This window comes from Anguilla anguilla, chromosome 2, assembly GCF_013347855.1.
Source record: "Anguilla anguilla isolate fAngAng1 chromosome 2, fAngAng1.pri, whole genome shotgun sequence".
In the NCBI taxonomy this organism is placed as follows: Eukaryota; Metazoa; Chordata; class Actinopteri; order Anguilliformes; family Anguillidae; genus Anguilla; species Anguilla anguilla.
The window spans coordinates 41,663,459-41,685,666 of record NC_049202.1 but is presented as its reverse complement, the minus strand read 5'-3'; the positions used below and the strand labels follow the sequence as shown (position 1 = coordinate 41,685,666).

General features: G+C 39.9%; 1 protein-coding gene across 50 annotated transcripts in view; it reads right to left on the bottom strand.

Annotated features, from left to right (window-relative positions):
- Positions 1-2,656: 2,656 nt before the first annotated feature.
- The window catches only part of mybpc2b (myosin binding protein Cb), a 58,987-nt gene continuing 39,435 nt past the window's right edge, over positions 2,657-22,208 (bottom strand). For all 50 annotated transcript variants that reach the window (XM_035402295.1, XM_035402314.1, XM_035402305.1 and 47 more), the window contains 25 exons: positions 22,021-22,169; positions 21,541-21,658; positions 21,400-21,448; positions 21,195-21,254; positions 20,167-20,333; positions 19,735-19,867; positions 19,392-19,516; positions 18,276-18,381; positions 16,851-17,017; positions 16,490-16,655; positions 13,525-13,631; positions 13,192-13,221; positions 12,935-13,077; positions 12,076-12,235; positions 11,815-11,919; positions 11,537-11,725; positions 11,267-11,401; positions 10,793-10,960; positions 10,590-10,678; positions 10,308-10,503; positions 9,806-9,945; positions 6,101-6,260; positions 5,867-6,003; positions 3,301-3,487; positions 2,657-2,786 (listed from right to left, as the gene is read on the bottom strand). In XM_035402295.1, the coding sequence (XP_035258186.1) occupies positions 2,761-2,786; positions 3,301-3,487; positions 5,867-6,003; positions 6,101-6,260; positions 9,806-9,945; positions 10,308-10,503; positions 10,590-10,678; positions 10,793-10,960; positions 11,267-11,401; positions 11,537-11,725; positions 11,815-11,919; positions 12,076-12,235; positions 12,935-13,077; positions 13,192-13,221; positions 13,525-13,631; positions 16,490-16,655; positions 16,851-17,017; positions 18,276-18,381; positions 19,392-19,516; positions 19,735-19,867; positions 20,167-20,333; positions 21,195-21,254; positions 21,400-21,448; positions 21,541-21,658; positions 22,021-22,169 (3,212 nt within the window). In that variant the 3' untranslated portion in view covers positions 2,657-2,760. The remainder of the gene's footprint in view (positions 2,787-3,300; positions 3,488-5,866; positions 6,004-6,100; positions 6,261-9,805; positions 9,946-10,307; positions 10,504-10,589; positions 10,679-10,792; positions 10,961-11,266; positions 11,402-11,536; positions 11,726-11,814; positions 11,920-12,075; positions 12,236-12,934; positions 13,078-13,191; positions 13,222-13,524; positions 13,632-16,489; positions 16,656-16,850; positions 17,018-18,275; positions 18,382-19,391; positions 19,517-19,734; positions 19,868-20,166; positions 20,334-21,194; positions 21,255-21,399; positions 21,449-21,540; positions 21,659-22,020; positions 22,170-22,208) is intronic.

The following is a 22,208-nucleotide window of genomic DNA, read 5'->3' as shown; positions in this document are numbered from 1 at the left end:
AGTCATTACGCTAGTACACTTTGGCATAGTTAATTTAACTACTGTATGTCAGGAACAAGCCATTGTGCTGACTCTAGGCCAGGGGTGCCCAATCTTATGCAAAAATGGCTGGTGTGGGTACAGGTTTTTGTCTTAGCCCTGCACTATGACACCTGATTCAACTAATGAACAAATCATGGTATTCAATCAAGTCAAATCAGCTGTCTTAGAGCTGGGCTAAAACAAAAACCTGTACCCACACGATGCATACGAGAAATCAATTGAATTGCAACATCAAATTACATCAGTCATTACATAAATTCCATCAGTTGCTAGTGCAGATTGAATGGGTGGAGTCCAATGTAGTACCGAGCTCTGAGCTGTTGGGTCCAGGTCCTTCATGATGTCATGAATGACCCAACATAATGGCCAATAAATGTTTTAGGATAATTGCATATCTCCTCCCATAGGAAAATAAAAGTATTCTCTCCCTCTAAAACAGCCTCTTTGAGTCTGAGTGAAACTAGTTATTTCAACTATTTTCAGCCACTTTGCAGGTTGCTTTGCCAGTTACTATTCTAAATTAACACAGCTCAGTATGGTCTGTGAGATAATGATAGACAATTGAATTTCAAGTTCACTATTGTCAGACCACTAATTCATCATTTAGCCTGCTCTCATCCCTAGGAAACTTCAAAGGGCTAGAAGCTTCAAAGGGGTGGTCTAGAGATAAGACACGGAGAGCAGGAACAGAGCAGGCGGTTCGGGGGAATAGAACTCATAGGATTCCATTGCTAAAAAATTTGTTAGTACACCTCCAGGCACTATATTGGAGCTTCTGGGTTAGGCCATACCAGAATTAAGCAAAAGCCAGAGTGTCGCTGCTAGCTTTGTAACTGTGAATTATATTTTGGCTGATCTACGCTCTCCACATCGTAGATCACTTTCCACAATAGCCAACGCTGCCCCCCCCATAAATTATGCCCTTGATACTGCTAATAAAAACACGCTACTACTTGAATCAGAGCAGATCATGTTGTTAAAACGTTAAAACAAATAAAAAATAAGAATTGCTATATCTTTTCTAGAATGATTGTATTCTTCTTTGCTCACTGCACAGGTTAACACATGACCCAATCTTCAATAAAGTGGCAAGTTACGGTCACGTAAGACTGTAGTTAGTGCCGTCCACACATAGATGTGTCCTCACAACCTTGCTGGACTTGGAGATCAAAGCAGCTGTTTCACTGCATTCAATTTGGGCTGTTGTAATTTTTTGCTCAACAATAGCCTACATCGAACAGGAGTATATTCGGATTCAACAAATGCCAGTAGGCCCCAAACCATTTATCCTCTACCATGCTTACAGGAAACATGTTTTTTGTTACCATTTCTGCAATTAAATCTGCAATTAAGTGTGGTTTCAGCAGGACAGCTGTCACACTGGCGAGGTCTCACTATGAAGTTGGATGCTTGTTTTCTATGATCCGTTGGCCTTGGCCTTTCTGTGATGTCTTGTGATGTGGGTTAACATCATAGATGTCGACATGTGGTATGCGAATTTGGCAGCACATATTTTGCATGGAACAGTGTTTCCATTGACCTTTTCAAAATCATTCGACATGGCACTGTTTTGCATGCTGACCATCTTTTCAATTGACGGTAAGTAAAGTCCGGCCCACCCTCTCTATTATCCATTTAGCAGGTAGCCTACGTAATTAACAATGGTCGACATTTTAGTTATTTTTTAGCAGTGTCGCTGTTTCTAGAGCTGGGTTTGGCTGACATTTTTCAGTGATTTCACCACTGTCTCTGACCTACCCTGCTAATGTGCTCCTATATCCATACTTTGGATAATGCCCATAGTACTGCCCGTGTTCCCCATCTCATCCAAGGACAGTGGCCACAGAGAGCTCAGAAGAGCAAGTCCACAGTGTTAGCTAGCCCGCAAGCCAAAACAAGAACTTGCTGTGCTGAAGTGCCAAGCGCAAACAAACAAATAAAACACAAAAACAGGAGAGGTGAAAATCACAAATATAGGTAGAATAAACGCTTCTGTAGGCACCTTTGAAGTGTAACGATGCATACGAACACAAGTGCCGCTGAAGGCAAGTGGAGCATACAAAACCCAAAAATGAGGCTTAATTAGGGAAATGTGTCATCAAGTGCATGATCATTTGTTGCAGACTCAAGCATTTGGCACCGGTAGCTTGCTGTTTGGCTCAATGAGGTTTGTTGAATTATATTTCTTGAATTTTAAACGTTAGTTGGACATTAACATTTTTTATTCAGCTACTTAAAAAATGGTTTAACTAGCGTCCTTGGTCATTGCTAGTGTAAATAAGTGAAAGTGAATTTAGAATTCAACTTTAACGTCCAGCTACTGCAAATTAATGTTGAAAATTCAATAAATATAATTCAACAAATATTACCGATGACACATTTACTTATTTAAGCAATATTTTGTTTTTGCATGCTGTAATTGCATTTCAGAGTCGTTTATTTAACAGAAGTTTGTGACATTCACGGATGTATGTTTTTGTGTTTGTTTTCTTTGCTTGTTTGCGCTTGGCACAGAAAGTTCTTGTTTTTGTGATCTTTTTGTTTTTGAGTTCTGCACTTCAGAGCCACTGTAATTAATGGAGTGTGAACAGTTATAAAAGACAGACACAAGCAATTTATGACTTCAATTATATTTTATTTTATTTTACTTTCTGCCATTGAACTTTTGTCCTTTTGTGTGTCTTGTAATTCGCCACTTCATTTGTGCTTTTCACGCCATCACTCCACCTTCTCGGCTTGGATAACTGGGGAAAAAAGCAGTTATATAAGGGAGGTTTAAACAGGAATAATTTTGCAGTTGCGCTGTCATATTACTGCTACATCACAGGATCCATGCTAATGATATGAATGCCAATGAATTGTGGTTATTAATAGTCTTTAGTTCATAGGTCACAGATTTCTGTTGCTGAGACCTATAATCAGCTTGAGTTATCCAAGTCATAACTTTGATGAGCCTCATCAGCCTATCACAATTATTGTCACACAGACTGGTTGTCATTGAATTGTATAACATTTATCAATGCAGGAAATCCAATTAGCACAAGATGACTACACGGATAATTATAATAACGTTTTGATATTCTGTGATGAGGCTAAGTCTGAACATTTTTTCAGCCACGCTGTGACAAAGTCATGGTCTTTATCATGTGTAATAACCTTTTATGTTTCACAAAGTTGTGTTTAAATGTCCGAACTTCCTGTAACACAGTGACCCTTTTGAGCACACTTCCATCACTCATAATTCTAATCCATGTATACCTCGGACCTCCAGCTTGCATTCCACTACATCCTCTCCCAGATCATTGACAGCCTTGCAGCTGTACTTCCCTCCGTCAAACAAGCTGGTCTTGCGAATGTTGAGGGTCAGAACCCCCTGATTGTTCTGCATGAGGAATTTAGGGTCCTCCCCAATTATCATTTTATTTTTCATCCAGATGATCTTGGGCTGAGAGAGGGGGGGGGGGGGGTAGACACAGTAGACATATAGTCAAGTATTTGTAATGCGATATTTAGTGCAACAGAGCATCAATCTTTTTATTTACCCATTGAAAATCTTTACATTTAAATAATGATTTTCATGAGGCAATTTAGCCCCAGAAACAACCTGAATCTTTAAAGTGCCTTCAAGTGGACCTTCTTTCATTTTTTATCCCATTCCTCTTCTTATTCATAAAACTAGAATGCTCAATTGCAGGTGTATGCCCATTCTGTCATATTTGGGAGAGCACCTTGAAGATGTGCCTGGTTATAAAAACACCATGCTTTGTGATAAGCCCATATTGGGAATAGTTCTGTGAATCACCTTCTCATTGATTTAACACTAGAAAGGCCAGTGGCAATGCCATTGGCTATTTAGACTTTAAATTAAAATTACTCCAACACTGTAAATACAATGCTCTCCTCCTTCAATGACTTTTCCTAAATATTTTGGCATAAAATTACTATGTTTTCTTAAATTTGAAAAAAAACGTAACGTAAAGAACGTAAATGTAAAGAAATACAAGCAGTACAAGTACCATTTTCTTCATAAAAAAATTGCCTGCCAGACAGTAGGCAGCAGGTGCTGGTGCGAATGTGTCAATGATCTATCAAGCACAATCAAAACTAATTTCACACAATCACACAAAATGCATTCACTGCAATCATGTGATGAAGTGGATAAAGACATTATGGTGGGGATAAATAACTGTGGGTGTTATAGTTATTGAAATAATATGTTCTATAACTACGACGCCTCCGACATACAGTTTTTCTCTGAAACAGACTTTGCGTAAACTGAACAATCTACATTACAACTGTGTGAAATGTAGCCATTTTGTGTGCGGTCCCAGCTCACACAAACCACCAAAGCTGCATGTTCTCTGTGTATTTGATGAGCAAGAGAAAAGAGACAGTGTGTGTGTAAAAGCGCACTCCAAATAGCAGGAACAGGGGACAGGAGAAGCGTGTTTGAATTTGTTATGATTGAACAAATTCCTTTTTAAAAATATTGCATTTCTTTAACTACCTTTTCCATTTTGTGTTTTGTCTTGTGTTGAACAATTTTGCACTTTTGTCAGTGTGCCTGGAATATGCCTTGATACATTTTTCCCTTAGCCTATATAACACACTGCTATACTTTAGAAATACAAATATTGAAATTGATTCAACTGTGTCCTTTATTGCAAGAAAATATAACTGCAATATGCCAAATAACTGCAATATGTGTTATCTGACACAACAGTTGATAATGCAAAATTATGCCAGGAATACCCTACCCACTAAAGTATTCCTTTCCAAGTCGACGCTATGCCTAATTGTGCATCAACCCATGTGACTTCCCTCCACAGTTGGAACTTGAATGTTTAGCATTTAATTTTGCACTACGATATGCATACACTGCACTGAAAACTAGTACTTTAGCTTGAGAGGCCCAGGGTAAAGGCCCCCTGTATTTCATGCTGTGATTTATTGATTTGCACCGAGAGCGTTCTTAGAAGCATTACTGTGTGCTTAAAAATGTTGTTGTGACCAGGATTTGTATTCAGGGTAATTGTGTGATGATGCTTTCAGAACTTCCCAGTGACTTAGAACCAAGCATATAAAACAGCAATGTTCAATTTGCAGTCATTATGCTCAGTAAACAAAACAGTTCTTAAAGGACACTGAGCATGGTAGCACTCTCATATAAAAGCTTGATATCTCTGCCATTTCAAAACCAATCTCAATGCCATTTCACAGGTGGACAACAATCTCTATGGGCTCCCGAAATCCAGATTTTGGTATAGATGCAGTACGTTACAGAATTACTGTTTAGGGGTGGATACTACTAAATAATTTGCATTAAAAATTAAGACTTTTTTGTGCAAACATAATTCAATTTAAACTCAACGAATCCAGATCTAAGACCCCTCATTCTGTAGACTTTATTAAATTTGAATGAGACCTCAAAATTCAAAATCTGGATGCTGAATTGTCCATAGACTTAACATGGGGAGACACAATGCTAACTTACTAAATTAGGCTAGCTTCTCCAAGTTTGAATGATTCCATTGTTCTAAAGCTCTAAACAAATGAAGATTTGAATTTTAAGCAATTTGCCCAGTGGTGAGTACTGTACATGTTGTTTGAAGTGCATTAGATAAATGCAGGGCTGTAACAGTTGTCAAAAATCTGTGCTGATACACCTTGATGGAGAGCAGGCTGATGTTAGCGTTAGGCTGACCGATGTCTTTTCCTGTCTTTTGAGACTTACGAGAAAATAAGTCAGCTTCAGCATTTCACTTCAGCATAGTTTTTTCTATTAATACAGATACAGCACTAGCACACAGTATGAAAAACCTACCTTGGGAAAGCCCCGCACAGCACAGCTGATGGCAGTACTGTAGCCTGCAACAACAGATCTGTCTATCAAGGGCTGTGTAAACTTGGGGGAACTGCTCATGTCCTTCTCCTTAAAGGCAGCTTGATTTATAGTCAAACCTGCACATGAACAAGACAAGAACAATGGTTAATGGTGGTGCACCATGTCTCAAGAACATCACTGTTTGCGGTACAAAGCCGTTTTTTTGTTAATTACCTGTCTTGGCTATGGTAGCTGTGTTCTTGCTGAATGCGGGTTCTTCACTCAGCCCACAAAAGTTCTCACTGTAGACACGGAACATATACTCGTTCCCCATGACGAGGTCAGACACAGTACAGTGTGTGCGTCTGTTGTGCTCATACACAGTGAACCACTCCTGAAAAGAGAAAAAGGGGTTCAAAGGGTATATTTGTTCAATGGGTATAGCTTAGTCAGAATAACTCAGACACCCCACCAAGCAGCGTCAGTATAAATTCCAATTATACTTCGAAACTGCATTGACTTCTGGTTATCTCTGTGCAGTGCATGGTTATATAGGTATAAGAACAGAAAAAAATGTCATGATAATATTATGATAACAGGCCATTGAGCCCATCAAGGCATACCATCCATCTACGTACAGTATATGCCTAAGCTTACCATTCACCAATGGACACAGGAACTCATATTTGTGCAGTATTTTCTTGAGCCATTTACATCTAAGCCCTCTTTAATCTACTGAGACAACTTTTGTATATAACTGTTAATTCACTTTTATTTTACTTTTATTTAAAAAAAGGATTGCTGTGATGTTGCCCCTGTTAACCATGTTAACCATTGCAATAATCAGAAGAAAAAATCTGTACGATGTATGATTCAGCAAGCACCTGTCATGGGAGGAAAGAGCATGCAACTGCACTCCTGAGAAATAGTGACACCGTGTGTTGTCTGGTCAAGCATATTGAAATTTTAAATTCAAATCACTTGCAAAAATAATGAATTTTTTAAGATGGCTGGGAACTGGGAGATAACGTAGTGCATTTAAAAGACATGTACCGTGGAAACTTGTCAATGATATGGCAGCTGTCATAGTTGCAAGAAGACACCACTGACATGTCAGGCAAGCAGCACTAGAATTGCTTGACATTAAATGACATGAAATGTGCCTCAGTGTAATTTGTTTTCTGCTATAACTATAGTAGACGTTCACTGTAGGGAGACAAATATTTAAATAACTGCAGTAACCAAGTTACTCTAATAAAAATCATCTCAATACCCATTTGTGCCGCAGTCACTTTTAAAGCTGATGTTGTCTTCAGCAGTGACACATACAAAGCCAGCTACAACACTAACATATATTACAAAAATAAATGGCGGAGCACAATCAAATAAATGTGTTAAACACTGTACATCTGAGTCATTTTAAATAAAGATGGAATTAGATCCCATGAGTTAGGGGACTGAAACCTATGGAATGAAATTGAATATACTGTGTAGAGGAAAATGGCAATACATTTCCTGATGACATCATATGTAAACAATCTATTGTAAATTAGAAATACGGTTTTAGGGGTGAGGAGGACTTCCTAAAATATTATAGTCCACACCCTTTTATGGTTTTTGAATAGTCAGTCTATAAGCATTCATAATTCAGGCATTAGGAACACTCTGACCCAGAGTAATTTAAAGAGATAACATACACACAATCCAATTATACAGCTGGATATTTGCTGAGGTAATTCAGTTTAAGGGTAAAACAGCAGTGCCCCAGCTGGGAACGAAATGTACAACCTTGGAGTTGCAAGCCCAGTTACCTTAACCATTATGCGACAGTGTACACATTAATCATGAAGGTGGATCCCTGTGGTTGACAGAGCTATATATTTCTTTTATCCAACATAACTTGAGACTTGCGTAACAGAATTGCACATGCTCTTAAAGGTGTGGCGTCACTGGAATGCGTTGTCTCCATTTTAAAATCATTTCATTAGCTCAATTGTATCTTGATCTTATATCGGTATAAGCACCAACTAAACCTGCATACTGCAAGTGTATTCTAAAGATTTTACAGTGCTCAAATACAGGAGTGAACCAGTTTATAGAGCTATCAGTGAACTAAAACTAAGGCAACTGTTTGTGACAAAAACCAGGACCAGAGCTGTGCACCCTGGCAATCAGTCTATTACCCTTGTAATAGTAATGAAAAAAAGTACATGAGATCCCACTGTAAATTGGCATGTGTATAAATCGGACAGCATAGAACAACATATTAGAAATTGATCAAAAGTAGTTGTGAGATAATTAGACTATTAACTTTAATTCTTAATTCATTAATTCAAGGAATTTTTAACACTTTATTGTGTCTATAGTATATTCAGAATTTCAATGTTGTTGTATTTTACAAAAAAGAGGGGGACATAAAAATAGAAACAAAAAACAACAACAGCAAAAACACAAAAACATGAAAATAGCAATAATAATAAATGAGTAAAATAAATAAGTAAAATAAAAACACATTTTTAAGAAAATGACCATATAATGCTGGTTTTATGTCAGAGAGTGAGTGTATGTATGTAGCCTTGGCTACTATACTAAAGTGAAATATCCCTTTAAATAATAATTTATTTTCTATTTAATTTGTTTAAGCTTTTCATGCGTACCCTGGAATTGTTTTACTGATTTTAAGCCAAGCTGGGTTCTTGTGTCAAGGCCAGCTGTTGAATACTTTCAAAAATACAAACAACAAAAATATAGGTATCAGATCAGAAATGTACTTGGTTTGGTCTGGGACACAAAATACCTGGATTGGGACATCCCTAAAAAATTCTGAGCTTAAAGAGGAAGCCCTGTCTTGCCAAAACACATAAAAACAACTGTCCTAAAATCACTTGTCTTCAATGGCTCCATTACCTCTAAGCTTGAAATTCTGTCACAATTATTGCACAAAACCAGATCCTGAATTGATTTGGAGTAACAAAAAGTGCCAAAAAAAGATGTAAAAATAATTTACAGCACCTAAAAGCTCTTCAAATTTCCCTATCCTGATATCACCTCCCATTTAATAGCTAGGTTATTGAAATCTCCCATTAATATAACTTCTCTTTACAAGCTTATTTTATGTTTCCATAGAGGGCTATATACACATTTTTGTCCGAAACTGGCATGGCATGCAGCATAGTCCTATATTACTCCCTTATGTTGCCCCAGTAGTCTTTCACTAAGAACAAGGGGATCAACTTACAATTTACAGTGCATTTAATTTAAAACAGGGATATTCTCCCACCTCTTTTATTGCCTCTGTCCTTGCTTTCTGTTTATACCCTCTTGACATTATATGCACCATCCCCTACACCATGCCGTATCTCTGTAATCCCAACCAAGTCAGCTCCACTACACATGACACTGTTGCTAATTTATGCTTAATAATTTTTTATTTGCTTTCAGTACATAAATAAAGGAACTTTGGAATATTGTTTATACATTTCCTCCCCTCATTCCAGCTGCATGGAATCACCTCTAAAAATCCTGCTCCAAAGTTTTAAATTGTGACTCATATTATCATAGTTAGTCTTGCTAGCTTCCCTCCGGGCCATACTGTATGTCTTCATTACCATCATGAGTAAATGACCTTCCTTCCTCGTAAGCCCCCGGTTTCAATGATCGTAGCTACCCTAAAACTAACATATCAGAGGTGTCAGAAGATGTGTCCTATAGAACCTCAATTAAATCAACCCCTTTGCATTTCATTACATTGGTACAACTTCAGGTTTTTTTTCAGGCCACCACATTGTACATGGCCACTGGACTGCTCTATGCATCATCTCAATACCAGTACACTCATACTATGAACTGTACTTTCCCATCATTAGCATCCCATTTACCTGCCTCACAAACACTTACACATACACTAACACATCCAGTACTGAAACTCTCCATTCTCACCATGGTTTTCTTGTCAGCCTTTTGTATGCTGTAGCCTGTGATGTCACAGTTGCCATCGTCTGAGGGGGGGCCCCACTCCAGAGCTGCGTTGAAACCCCACACATCAGTTACCTTCACCCCAATGGGTGACCCTGGTTTCTCTGGAGAGAAAGAGAAAAATCTAAAGTGAGAGAGCACATAAAGAGAGTGAGGATGGGTGTGATGCTGTCCTGAAATACTGCTCTCCATCAAAGCTCTTAAATTCTGTAATTAGTCTCCACTGTTTCCTGTATCTGTGGAGGTGTGGATCCGTGGACCAGGAAAAGTCTGCGGAACATATGGTGGCTATCATTACTTTGGCTTGTTTTAGTAATTACAATGAGGCCTTGTCTCTTCCTTATTACAGAACAAACAGGCACGCACAAGTGAAACAATATCCTTATCAACTGCTGCTTATTATCTATTGCAAACAGGACTACAACACATGAAGTCCCAATGGTAGCACAGACACAGAGACACTGACCCACAATTCGGATATCAATGCTGGCCTTGTCCTCCATGTTCTCAATCTGCACTGTGAGTGTGTATTTCCCAGTGTGGTCCCGCTCAGCAGATCGGATGAACAGGACTGTGTCCACGTTGGAGTTGCGCACACCCACTTTTTTGGGGTCCACTGGCTCACCATCCTTAGTCCATATTGCAACAGGGCGAGGCTTACCCTGAAATGTGTAAAGAACTGTCATTCACCGCACACCTAGCAGGCACTACCATCCACCAAGACTGACTGAGTGAAGCACCCACACACCTGAAAGGGGATGACCAGGTTGATCTTGTCACCCACTTTCCTGATGTACTTAGTTCTCAACTCACGCGGGAGACGGATCTTAGGGAGCTCTGTAAGACAGCATGAGAGATGGATGTTACTTGCAACAAATACAACACACAGATCCAAATGCACACATGTATGAGCAATGACACAGGGCTGGATGGCGAGAGGAGGCCGCTTACCCACAATCTCGCGGATGGTGACTGGTTGCTGAAGGGTGGCAGGTTGGCTGCGTCCTGCAATATTGACGCACACCACTCTGAAATTCAGCTTCTCCCCAACGGGAAGTCCCCGGACTGTGTAGCCGTTCCTCTCCACCAGGTCCTTGTTGGCCTGCACCCATTCTGTGTCTGAAGCATAGGGGTGAGCAGGGGACAGGCAGAGTAAAGAATTCCAATGAGCGCAGACATGAGAAATCATTGATATGGGGAGAAAGCAGAAATACCACTGAATGGTAGGAGAGAGAAGACAATAGATTCAGAGGACAGGGTGATTAGTAGGAGAATGTTCATACTTTACCTGCCCTAAACAACTGCTAATTAAGTCCAATGACTGAGCAAATTAGAAAATCAAAAATACAAGTTCTCTTTCACTAATCAAAACAATCCACTCATTTTCAGTTAAAGCACTTCTCCAGCATGGCATCACACACTTACCTCCTTCCTTACTGTACTCAATGATGTATCCATCGATGCCCCCCGCTCCTATTCTGTCAGGGTCCAGCCACTTCAGGGTGCAAGTGCTGTCTGTCACATCATCCACTATGAGGCGCGTAGGTGCGCTAGTTGGGGCTTGGGGAAGAAATGAGGGGTGGGACAAACGTTAGCGCTAGTGGGCTTATCACTGCAGGGGTCTGTTTGGTGTTATAAAAGGAGGAGCATGGTCAAAAAAAGAAAGGCAGAGGAAGGAGCAACAGCTGTACAAACCAATGGGCATGAAGGGCTTGGAGTTTTGACTGGGCTGGGATATGCCGATGCCATTCACTGCGAACACCCTCATCTCGTACATCACCCCCTCAATCATCCTTTTGGCAGTGTAGGTCGTCGACTCATATATGTCAAAGTTAAGCTTTGTCCATCTCGAGGATCCTTTCTTCTTCCTCTCCATTAGATAGCCTGGGAGGGTCAAACAAAGCATTTCTTGCCTCATGTACATCAACCCGTGAAAAAAGTGATAGGTGGGCAAAGCAGTAAATGGTTGGTACCTTTAATAGGTGCACCCCCATCAAATTTGGGAGGTTCCCAGACAATGACGGCGGTGTCTTCACCCACCGATGTACATTTGACATTCTCGGGGGGGTCAGGCACATCTACGGAGAAAAGGAGGTGGGGTCAAGGCAGGAAATGGGCAGAAAAGAAGGATTGAGAAAAAAGGGAGATAAAAAGGGAGCAAGAGAGAGCTGAGGTTGTAATCTCAGAGAGTGTTAAGAGGGACACTGTCACATAAAGAGTCAGCTGGTACGGACCTACAATCTTGACAAAGAGTTTGGCTTTGTCCTCTCCAGCAGGGTTGGTGACAGTAATAATGTAGTTTCCCTCGTCTTCCCTCTCTGCTCCCTCAATCACAAAGGAGCTCATGTCTTTCTTGTTCTCCACTCGCACACGTCCCTCTTCATCTGAAATAACCTGGGTGACGGGGACAAACAATATTAATACAGATTGCTCTGAAACGGAAACATAATGTTACAGATGGTTTGTATCTGCAGATTTTCTGTACTGTAAATTCAAAGTGCATATACAATATATAAAACAGATCGCAGAAAGAAACACACGGCAGAAAGTAAAATCCAGGGTCAGAAAGTAGAAGTCCTGCCATGTGAAAGAAACAACATTTAAGCATTTATAACCTTCATGTTAATCAGCCTCCGTCCAAGTGCGTTTACCCCCTCCACCCAATCAAAAGTTCCATCTAAAAATATTGGAATATAATCTATAACTCAGGTCATAGGTAACAATTTTTGCAGTGTAAAACGCCATATTGTCATTTTACTAGTTACATGGTTCGGGCTCCAGTTTGGACCCATGGAATGGTGAGATTAGGACCACCACAGATGGAATCAATACAGTGGTGGAACAGATGGTCTATCTATTCAATTTTAAAATACAAACAACAAACTAGCATAAATACAATAATCAATGGCCAGTCGGTGACATTTCAAAACAGTACACACAATGATTCTATATGTGCTTTTACTTTCTTTTAAAATGTGTTTTTATCAGCACAATTTCTGAAAAGTGGCAAGATTAGGCACAGCTATGCTATCATCATGAAAAAGTTTGTGTAGTTGCCTCATTATGACCCAAGGTGAGGTACCATCACCTCACCTTGTCTCCTTTCATCCAGCAGACTGTAGGAGCAGGCTCCCCAGTGATCTCCACATCTAGACGGAGCTTGTTGCCAGCGACAACAATTATAGTGTTTTGGGAAACCATGCTTCCAGTGGTGTCCAGGTGAATCTTGGGTGGGTCTGAGGGAAAAGCAAGGGGATGATTAGAGCTCAGGATCATAAGAGGAAACCTGGTGATAATGCATAATATATGAGTGGTTCTTTCAAACAGAAACCACAGTGTGCAAGCCTTACCTTGTCGAGGCACATAGTCGATCTTAATTTCTTGGAGGGAAAAAGAAATAAGTCAGTGCTACATCCCATTATTTACCTTTAGTTGCAGTCACCTGTAATCATACTGTTAACAAATCTGAATTGTATAATAATTGTGTTGGACAATAATTTATCATACATACAGCATACTGCGGTTTGTCCGAAATAAGCTGAATGAATTCTGTAATCTATTTATATAATCCCTAAAACTAAAATATCTCTGTGGGCTAAAACTAGCATCCATACTTTCATATTAAGTTTTATATTACATTGTCATTTCCATAATTAATTTCACAACACTTTTCACGGCCTCACCCAGGAAGTTGAGCTTTGCAGAGATGGAGAGGGCATATCCATTGGGGACAAAGGTATAGTCTCCAGCATCCTCCGGCTTCACATCATCTATAACCAACTTGTGTATCCTGTATAAGTCGAAGAAGGAAGGGACATGAAGGAAGGCATCACACCATTCCACCATAATCCAGGCCAAAATTCACACTGGCTTTTTTCTGTGTGTCTGTTTTTAGGCTAAACTTCAGCCATATCTACTATTAATGTATGCCCAATAGGCAAGGGTGTTTGCCGATGCAGACTTAAAATTGAATTTCTCATAGGTTTTAGTGCATTCTGAGATTTGCAGTAGCCCGGTAACCATTTCCCCCTGCAGGTCGCTGGCATGATTTTATTCCTATGGAAATCATTGCTTCGTGCTGTAGGGTGATAAGTTGCTGTGTTTTTGACAAAATAAGTGACAGATATATTTTAAATTGTAAGCCTTTAACTCTAGCCTATAAATATTTTATTTCATTTACTTGTTTTTTGCAGGCTAGAATGTTCAGAACACTTTAAGGGCCATATTTGCTAAGAATTTGCGGTGCTTTTATAGACCCTAATGAGACAAAAGGCACCTGTCCATATTTACACCGGTGGTTTGTGCAGGTAAATTTGTGTTTTAGTTAATGCACATGTATTTTTGGGCATTCTGATGTTTGACCACAAAAATATGGGAGGAGAGAATGGAAATGTATGCATATGACCTGCTACAGATGATTTATCCTGGCTGGTGGCCATTGAAACGAAGGTAATTCTATCTGTGTTTTAACATCTGTCTTAACATCGACGTGGTGGCAGTTTCCATTCTTAGGAGGGAACCTTGTCAGTGTGGTACGTTTGTAAATGGAGAGAATCTTTCTAAATAGAATATTGCATTTCGGCATATCAGAGGAGAATCTGAGTATAACCAACATGCCACATTCCAGTTACTGCACGAGCAGGGAGATGATCTGGAGCCGACTGCAAGACAAAGCCACGCCATTCCAGCAGCAACACCAGTCCTTTCCACTCTGCATTTCCCAGCTTCTGGGTCATTCTAGTGCGTCCTTTCCACTCTGCATTTCCCAACTTCTGGGTCATTCTAGCGCGTCCTTTCCACTCTGCATTTCCCAGCTTCTGGGTCATTCTAGTGCGTCCTTTTCACTCTGCATTTCCCAGCTTCTGGGTCATTCTAGCGCGTCCTTTCCACTCTGCATTTCCCAGCTTCTGGGTCATTCTAGCGCGTCCTTTCCACTCTGCATTTCCCAGCTTCTGGGTCATTCTAGTGCGTCCTTTCCACTCTGCATTTCCCAGCTTCTGGGTCATTCCAGCGCGTCAGCTGGACATTAGCTGGCATTTTGCAGGCCGCCTTTTAAAATGCAGTCGCTGGTGCTGAAGGCAAAGCTGCGTTGAATGTCCCGTTACATCAGATTTCCGAATAACCGAGAGGCCCTTCTGGAAACCAAACATTTTTACCATTGCTAATTGCCCAGGTGTGCTAGGTGCAATTGACTGAACACACGTTCACCTGATACTCTCATCACAAATGAGCATGTGTACAGAAACATAAAAGCACCCACATTCTATCAATTTTCAGATTGTGTGTGACTACTGGAACATCATCGCAAATGTGGTTTCAAATGCACACATGACTCCTTCATATTTAGGGACAGTAGCCTGTTCATGAAGAAGAGAGATGGTGACGGAGGTGGCTAACTACTGGGTACAAAATTAGACTACGAAAAATATTACTGTTTTCTGAAGTTTTTGCTTATGAGATGTGTTAAGATTCTTTCTGCCTATTTACTGTAAAGGTGACCGTGCCTATCCATTGCTGACGCTTGTCCAAAACCCAACTTCACCAGAGATGGAGTGGTACAAGGAGGAAATGTGGTGGAATGCATATTTGGCATCTTTAACAGATGATTTTGTTGCCTGGACCACAGAGGCGGAGCCTTCTTGCACAGCCCAGAGAAAGTGGTACAGGTGTTTGCGGTTTGCTGCATGCTCTACAATATTGCAGTGTGCAACGGAATGGCAGTGGAGCTTTTTTGAAGTAGAGAGAGGAAGAGAACGGTGCTCCTGAACCCATGTGCACGGGGGACTGAAGCGTGCAGAAGTGATTTTCAATTTTTTCTCAAGAGTATTGTTGAAGTTTTTCACTTTTGTTTCACATGCCAAAATAAGTCCAATTTAAAGGGATAGTTAAACCAAACTGAGTAATTCTATAATGACTGTCTATGGGCAGTAGTTTCCATAAACTAGCTCTCCTGCTTTTGCTGCAATGCTGCAGCTAATAATGGATATCAGGGTTTAATTCTACTATTAGCTGCAACATAGCAGAAGACGTAGAACAACCAGTTGTGGAACTAACCATAGACAACTATTAAAGAATTATGCAATTTGGGTGAACCATCCCTTTAATTAAGGATCTGATTATATTCCATCTTTTCATTGGGGTGTCGCCTGATGTCTTGCCAAGGTTTTAAGTCAATTTTAGATCTTTTCACTTTGCTGACAGTATTTATTTTAGCTGTGATTTGCACAGTTTTTCTTCTCACTTGAACAACACACATCTTAAATACTGCAACTGCATTTAATTTAACTTGCTACGGCTGTGCTCATTTGCATAATCAGTTTAATTTTTACTAGTCAAAAATCAGTGATTCAGACACAAGAAAAACCCTACATCCACATAAAAGGTATGAGCAAATGTACAACTTACCTCCAAGTCTTGTCTCTAGATTTACAGTTCTCAACATTTGTCTTCCCAGACTCCATCTTTCATTTGTCTTTACCAGAATTTTTTACATTTTTTTACATTTTACTTTTTACATTTCCATATAACTGCTAGTATTACAAGAGCCTGGCCCTACAGTTACCTTAAATAATTCTTTAGTAAACCACAACGGAAATGTGACAAACCTGAAGTGAACCAATCAAGATAAATACTAGCACTCTTCTTTACCTTCCAAAATGTGTCATCTTGATGCGGTCGCTGGCCACGACCTCCACACCGTCTTTAAACCATGTTCCTGTCACCTTTTCATCTGACACCTCGCACTTGAACATGGCCTGCTCTGTTGCCTTGACTGTTAAGTCGGAAATGCTCTGCAATACTTCCAGCTGTTTTTCTATGAGAAAGAGGACAGGGACAAAAGTTGTATTCCCGTAGCTACTGACATAGAAAATGTAAGTCACATCCCTGTTAATGTCATGGTCCATTTGTTGTGAATCTAAATTAACATAACTTTGGGAACTGTCAAAAGTTTGTCATTGTCTTAGCCTTGTTTTAGTCATGCTTGTTTTAGTCAGCAGTGACCAGATACCTTCCACTTCCAGTTCACCCTTGGAATGGCCACCATTGGTATAGACAAAATACATTCCCATGTCCTCCAGTTGCGCCTCATTAATGATCAGACAGTGCCTCTTCCCATCTTTCTTAAAGCGATACTTATGGGTTTGATCTCTTGTCAGCTCCTCCTCTTCCTTCATCCTGAAAGGAAGGGAGAAAGACAGAGAGAATAAGGAACTGTTTTAATGGATGATTGAATTATTGTAAATTGGCATAAGTTACCATAGAATTGGAATTCCAAAAAAGCTTTTATTCTCTGCTGTACATGTATACATTGCTGTGAAAACGTATTTGCCCCTTTGTCCTGATGTCCTTGTATTGTATATTTATCACACTGAATTGTTTCAGATCTTTAGACAAAATGTAATATTAGACTAAGGGAACCTGAGTAAACACAAAACAGATTTAAATGATTTCATTTATTTAATTTAAAAAAAGTTATCACCCATGTGAAAAAGTAATTGCACCCCTACACTTAACTAGATGCACCACCTTTAGCAGCTGCAATCCAATTCTTCCTATAGTTTGAGTCTTTCACATTGTTGTGGAGGAATTTCAGCCCACTCTTTGCAGAGTTGCTTTAATTCAGTTTTAATTCTACAAATTGGTAGGTGTTTGAGCATGAAATTCCTACAACAGCAGGTACATCTTTATTGAGTTCAAGTCAGGACTTTGAGTAGGCCACTCCAAAACTTTACTTTTGTTTCTTTGTTTCATTATCTTCCTGCATAACCCAATTACGCTTCAGCTCATGGACAGATGACATTCTCCTTCAGAATTTTCTGGTACAGAGCAGAATTCATGGGTCCTAGAATAATGGCAAATTGTTCAGGTCTCAAGGCAGCAAAGCATCTCCACACCATCACATCATGTTTGACTGCTGGTATAATATTCTTACTGTGAAATTCTGTATTTGCTTTACACTAGACATACTGCGACCCATGTCATCCAAACAGTTCTACTTTTGACTCCTCTGTCCATAGAACAATTTCCCCCAAAATGCTTTGGGATGATCAAGGTGCTTTTGCAAATGGGAGACGAGCATTGATGGTTCTCTTGGCTAGCAGTGGTTTCCACCTAGCCACTCTTCCAGGAATCCCATTGATCCAGGACACTAATGGATCACAAACTATTTGACTGGTCAGCCTCAGTATGTTATACTGTGTACAATAATGTAGTTCAACTGATTGCCCTCAGTGGAGGTGTAGTGTGGGGTCCAAATAAAGACCAGGATGACACCAAATGGAAGAAACGTTGTACTGAATTTTTTGATGTATTATTTTGCAAATACATTTTTAAATGGCCAAGAACAATTAAATATAATGCATGCAGGGCAAAGATGGGATTTCATATAATAATTATTAATATAGAATAGGTATTAAAATCAGATAATGCTGACCATATGACATGGGCTCCCTCTTCTGACACCTCGACTTCAAACTCCACCCTTTCTCCCACCACCACGTGGTAGTCATCCAGAAGCTTGGTGATAGTGATAGGTGGCTCTTAAACCAAGAACAAGGGAGTGAGAAACATTAACATAATATCCATAATGACATTGTTATGGCAGCAGACTGCTTCTAGAGTTATTCTCTATTTTTTCCCATTAATTTAAAGATTCAATAGCCAGACCCATGCTTGTGAAGGACAAAGTGCCTTTTTATACAAGATGGCTTCTGGTAGCTATTAATGTACTTGCTTGAAGGCGGAACAATCGTTTACTTTTATTTTACTGCTTTACATTAGACTCTAATAAATAAATGCATAGCATGAGGGAAAACAACAACAGCAACAACAATGATTTGCACTGATACCAGAGTTGGAGATGTATGCTGGTGGGTCACTTGTGGAAATAAATGTTCAGCCAAGTTTTATAAGTATCTGTGATTATTGTGAAGTGTTCTGTTAAAAGAAATTAGGCACATGCGTATACGCAGATAAAGGTAGTGAGCAGAAAAATGGAAACTCCAATGTAACATCATTTAACAGGGTGTTAGATACTTGTTTTTATTAAGCTGGTTGGTTTTACCCCAGGTTGAAAATTGTTATCGACCTAGTGGTGTACACGAGATGTGGCATTCCTCTCTACTATTAACTGGAAAGCAATCAAAATATAAGACACTAATTTTCTGCATGTACCAATTTGTACCGTCTAATGCCCAACACCAGAAAAATCCAGCATCATTTGTGAGCTTCCTAACAGTTTAATGTTTATGTTCTACCAAAAATTGAGTGGGTTAATTTATTTTCAGAAAACAATCTTTGGAGGCAGTGAACATGATATAAATCTACAGAAAGGACATTGTTTATGCTGATCCTTCCTATCACTTTGGTAACCATGATTAATATTTGGGGGTATTTCCTGAAACAGGGTCCTGTTTCATGAAGCAGGTTACTGAGGTAACAAAAATAGCTGTTTCGAGTTTTACTCAGTGCAGTCATCCAGCTAACTCAGTAATCCAGTTTCGTGAAAAAAGGCCCATATCTTTCCAGAGAGATGAATAGGATGATTTACCCTTGACAAAGACCTCAGTGAAGCACTTGTCATCCCCAATCACACACTCATAGGCAGCATCATCTGCCAGGTTGCACTTATTTATGATGAGGGTTCTCTTGTTCCCCGAAGCCTCCAAGATATATCTGACAGACAAAAACAGATAGGGAAAGGAGAAAATGTGTTTTCTAAGAGATGGAAACAGAAGAAATGATGTTGAACTGCCCACTGGCAGGATCAAAACATTTTACTATAAATCTATTGCCCTCTGTTTCATCATGCTTCATATATCCTCAAGCTCCCCTGCCCTGTGAGTTCCCTGGAACCCTTGCCATGCCCACCCCCCCACCCCCCTGCCTCATACTTGGCTGATTGTTTGATCTCTTGTCCATTCTTCAGCCACTTGACTTGGACATCAGGATCAGCCACTTCCACTGTCAGTACCATCCTCTTGCCCTTATCTACCGAGTAGGCTGCTTCCAGTTTCTTCAGGAAGGCTGAGGGTGGATCAACAGAGTACACACACTGAAAACTGAGGTGCAAACAGTTTAGACATTGTAGAAAACTACATTATGCTGACACAAGACTCAGTGGATGTGCACGTGGATACCACTTTTTCTTTGATCTGCAAATCAATTATACATCACATTGCACACTACTGAATCAAGTTCTCTCGTAATTAAAATAACCCTAAAATCACAGGGTGTCCATTGAGGACTACTTTGACTGATACAGAGTAGGTTTTTACTGAGCTGCAACCCAATAAACTCTGTCCCCAAAGCTCCCTTTTCCTCACCATCACACTTCTTGGGCTCCACTACTTTCATCTTCTTTAAACGCTTTAACATGCCACGCAGGTCGGTGATGCCATATTGAAAGGCTATTTTCTCATAGTCGCTTGGGTGTGCTGTCTTAAGAAGTTCCCACACATCCTGTTCATCAATTTTTGGTTGCTCTTTCTTCCTGAATGCAAGGAATGACAGTGAGAAAGAGAGATAGAGTTGTCTGGCTTTGCTGCCCACATTGTAAATACAGGCATGTCTCAAGGCCTGCCCCACCCCCCCCCCCCCCCCCTCCGCCCCCCCTTCTGGAAATAGGTCATCTGTACCAGCTGTCTGCTGTCTGTTGCCCAGTCCGTCTAGAATCTGGTGGAATTTCCAATGCCTCACAGTCAGCCACACAGACCGATCCATCCCACCTAGAACGCTGCCCCAGTGCAAGGTTCATCTGATTTGATTGGTTTGAATCTGATCTGATTTTTGTGACTTAATTAAGTAAACTATGATGTAGAAAACTGTACTTTGACCTCAACATGTCTTTTTGTCTTTACCTGACAGAAGTCTTTGAAGGCTGTGTGCTGGGATCAAGCTTGGTTCAGCGCTTTCCTTATATGTTAATTTGAGCATACTGCACATGTTAGATGCACTGATGGACTGCAGCATTCCATTCCTTATTTCTGAAGTCACCTCAAGTACAGAAGTATCATCCAGACATGAGGAATTTGAACAGGGTTCTCAGAAGAATCTCTTTGGATTTTATAACTTTTGTAAAGCCCATAAAAAAAAACAGGACTTAAAATCTATCAAGTCTTACCACAAAATAAAAAATATCTATAACTTGCAACCAGACCATCTAATCTTTTTTTAGTCAGTTTACTTACTCATAACTCTGTAAGTGGTTAAAATGTACCGTTAGTGTCTTACAATACATTTCTGCCATTATTCAAAATGTAAAACAAGAATCTTTAGCTTAAATTTGGTACATGGTTAGAGAGGAGAGTGATAATTGTGTATGGCAAAATACTGATTTGAAAGAAACCCTTACTTTTTGGCAGCTTTTAGCAAAGCGCTGAAGTCCAAGTCACCTTCATCTTCTCCTGCATCTCTGAGAAAATAAAATTTGATGCGCTTTAGAGCAGTCAGTATTTATAAACCAGAACCACATGCTATGCAGCATGGTACTATAAACATATATGCACTGTATGCCTGTGCACACGTGTACAGTATGTGCGCACAAATGCCCAACTCACGATCTTTTGAATGCCTGGAGAATGTTCTGACTCTCCTCTACATGGGCAGCTAAAAAGACAAAATCAGTCTGTAAGAGAAGCACTGCTTAAATAACACAATGATGCCAGCACTTAAAGATGTGGTTGACTTATGTATCTCACCTTCCACTGAGACTTCAAATGTGCAGCTGTCGCACTTGTCTTTGGAGGTGACTTCACACCTGTAACCACCTGCATCCCCTGCAACCACTTTGATCATCGTCATCTCATAGGTGTAAATCTGGAAGGAACACAAATGGGGAAAAAGCTGTCTGAGTAAAACCTGCTGATGGAGCACAAGTTCCAGAAACACAACACTTACACAACCGAGGCTCATCATCCACTTCAGTAACATACTTAAACTTTAAGAAAAGTCATATGGGCATAAGATGGACAACAACTAAGGTGAGGTGAGTCCATGTAAAACAATTATTTAAAAAAATAGTTATCTATGTTTTTATGTTTAATATTATTTATTTGAAATGCTGCATTTGCACAAAATTCCAAGGTCATTCGCTGAGATGATGCTGAAGGGGTCTTGTAAGCAATGGCAATAATATACAGTTTAGCCATTATCACATTTGCATGAACACACATACACACCTTGGTATTCCTGTCATAGGTCTCCTTAAACTGCAGATGTTTGCCTGCCTTGCTGCCCAGGTCCAGCCACTTTCCCTTTAGCCACTTCATGGTGGGTTTCCTAAGCAGGTTGGTGGAGTCCACCTTTGCCGTAAATGTAATGTTTTTCCCTGATAATGACAAATACCTGTTAATATCAGGTATGGAAT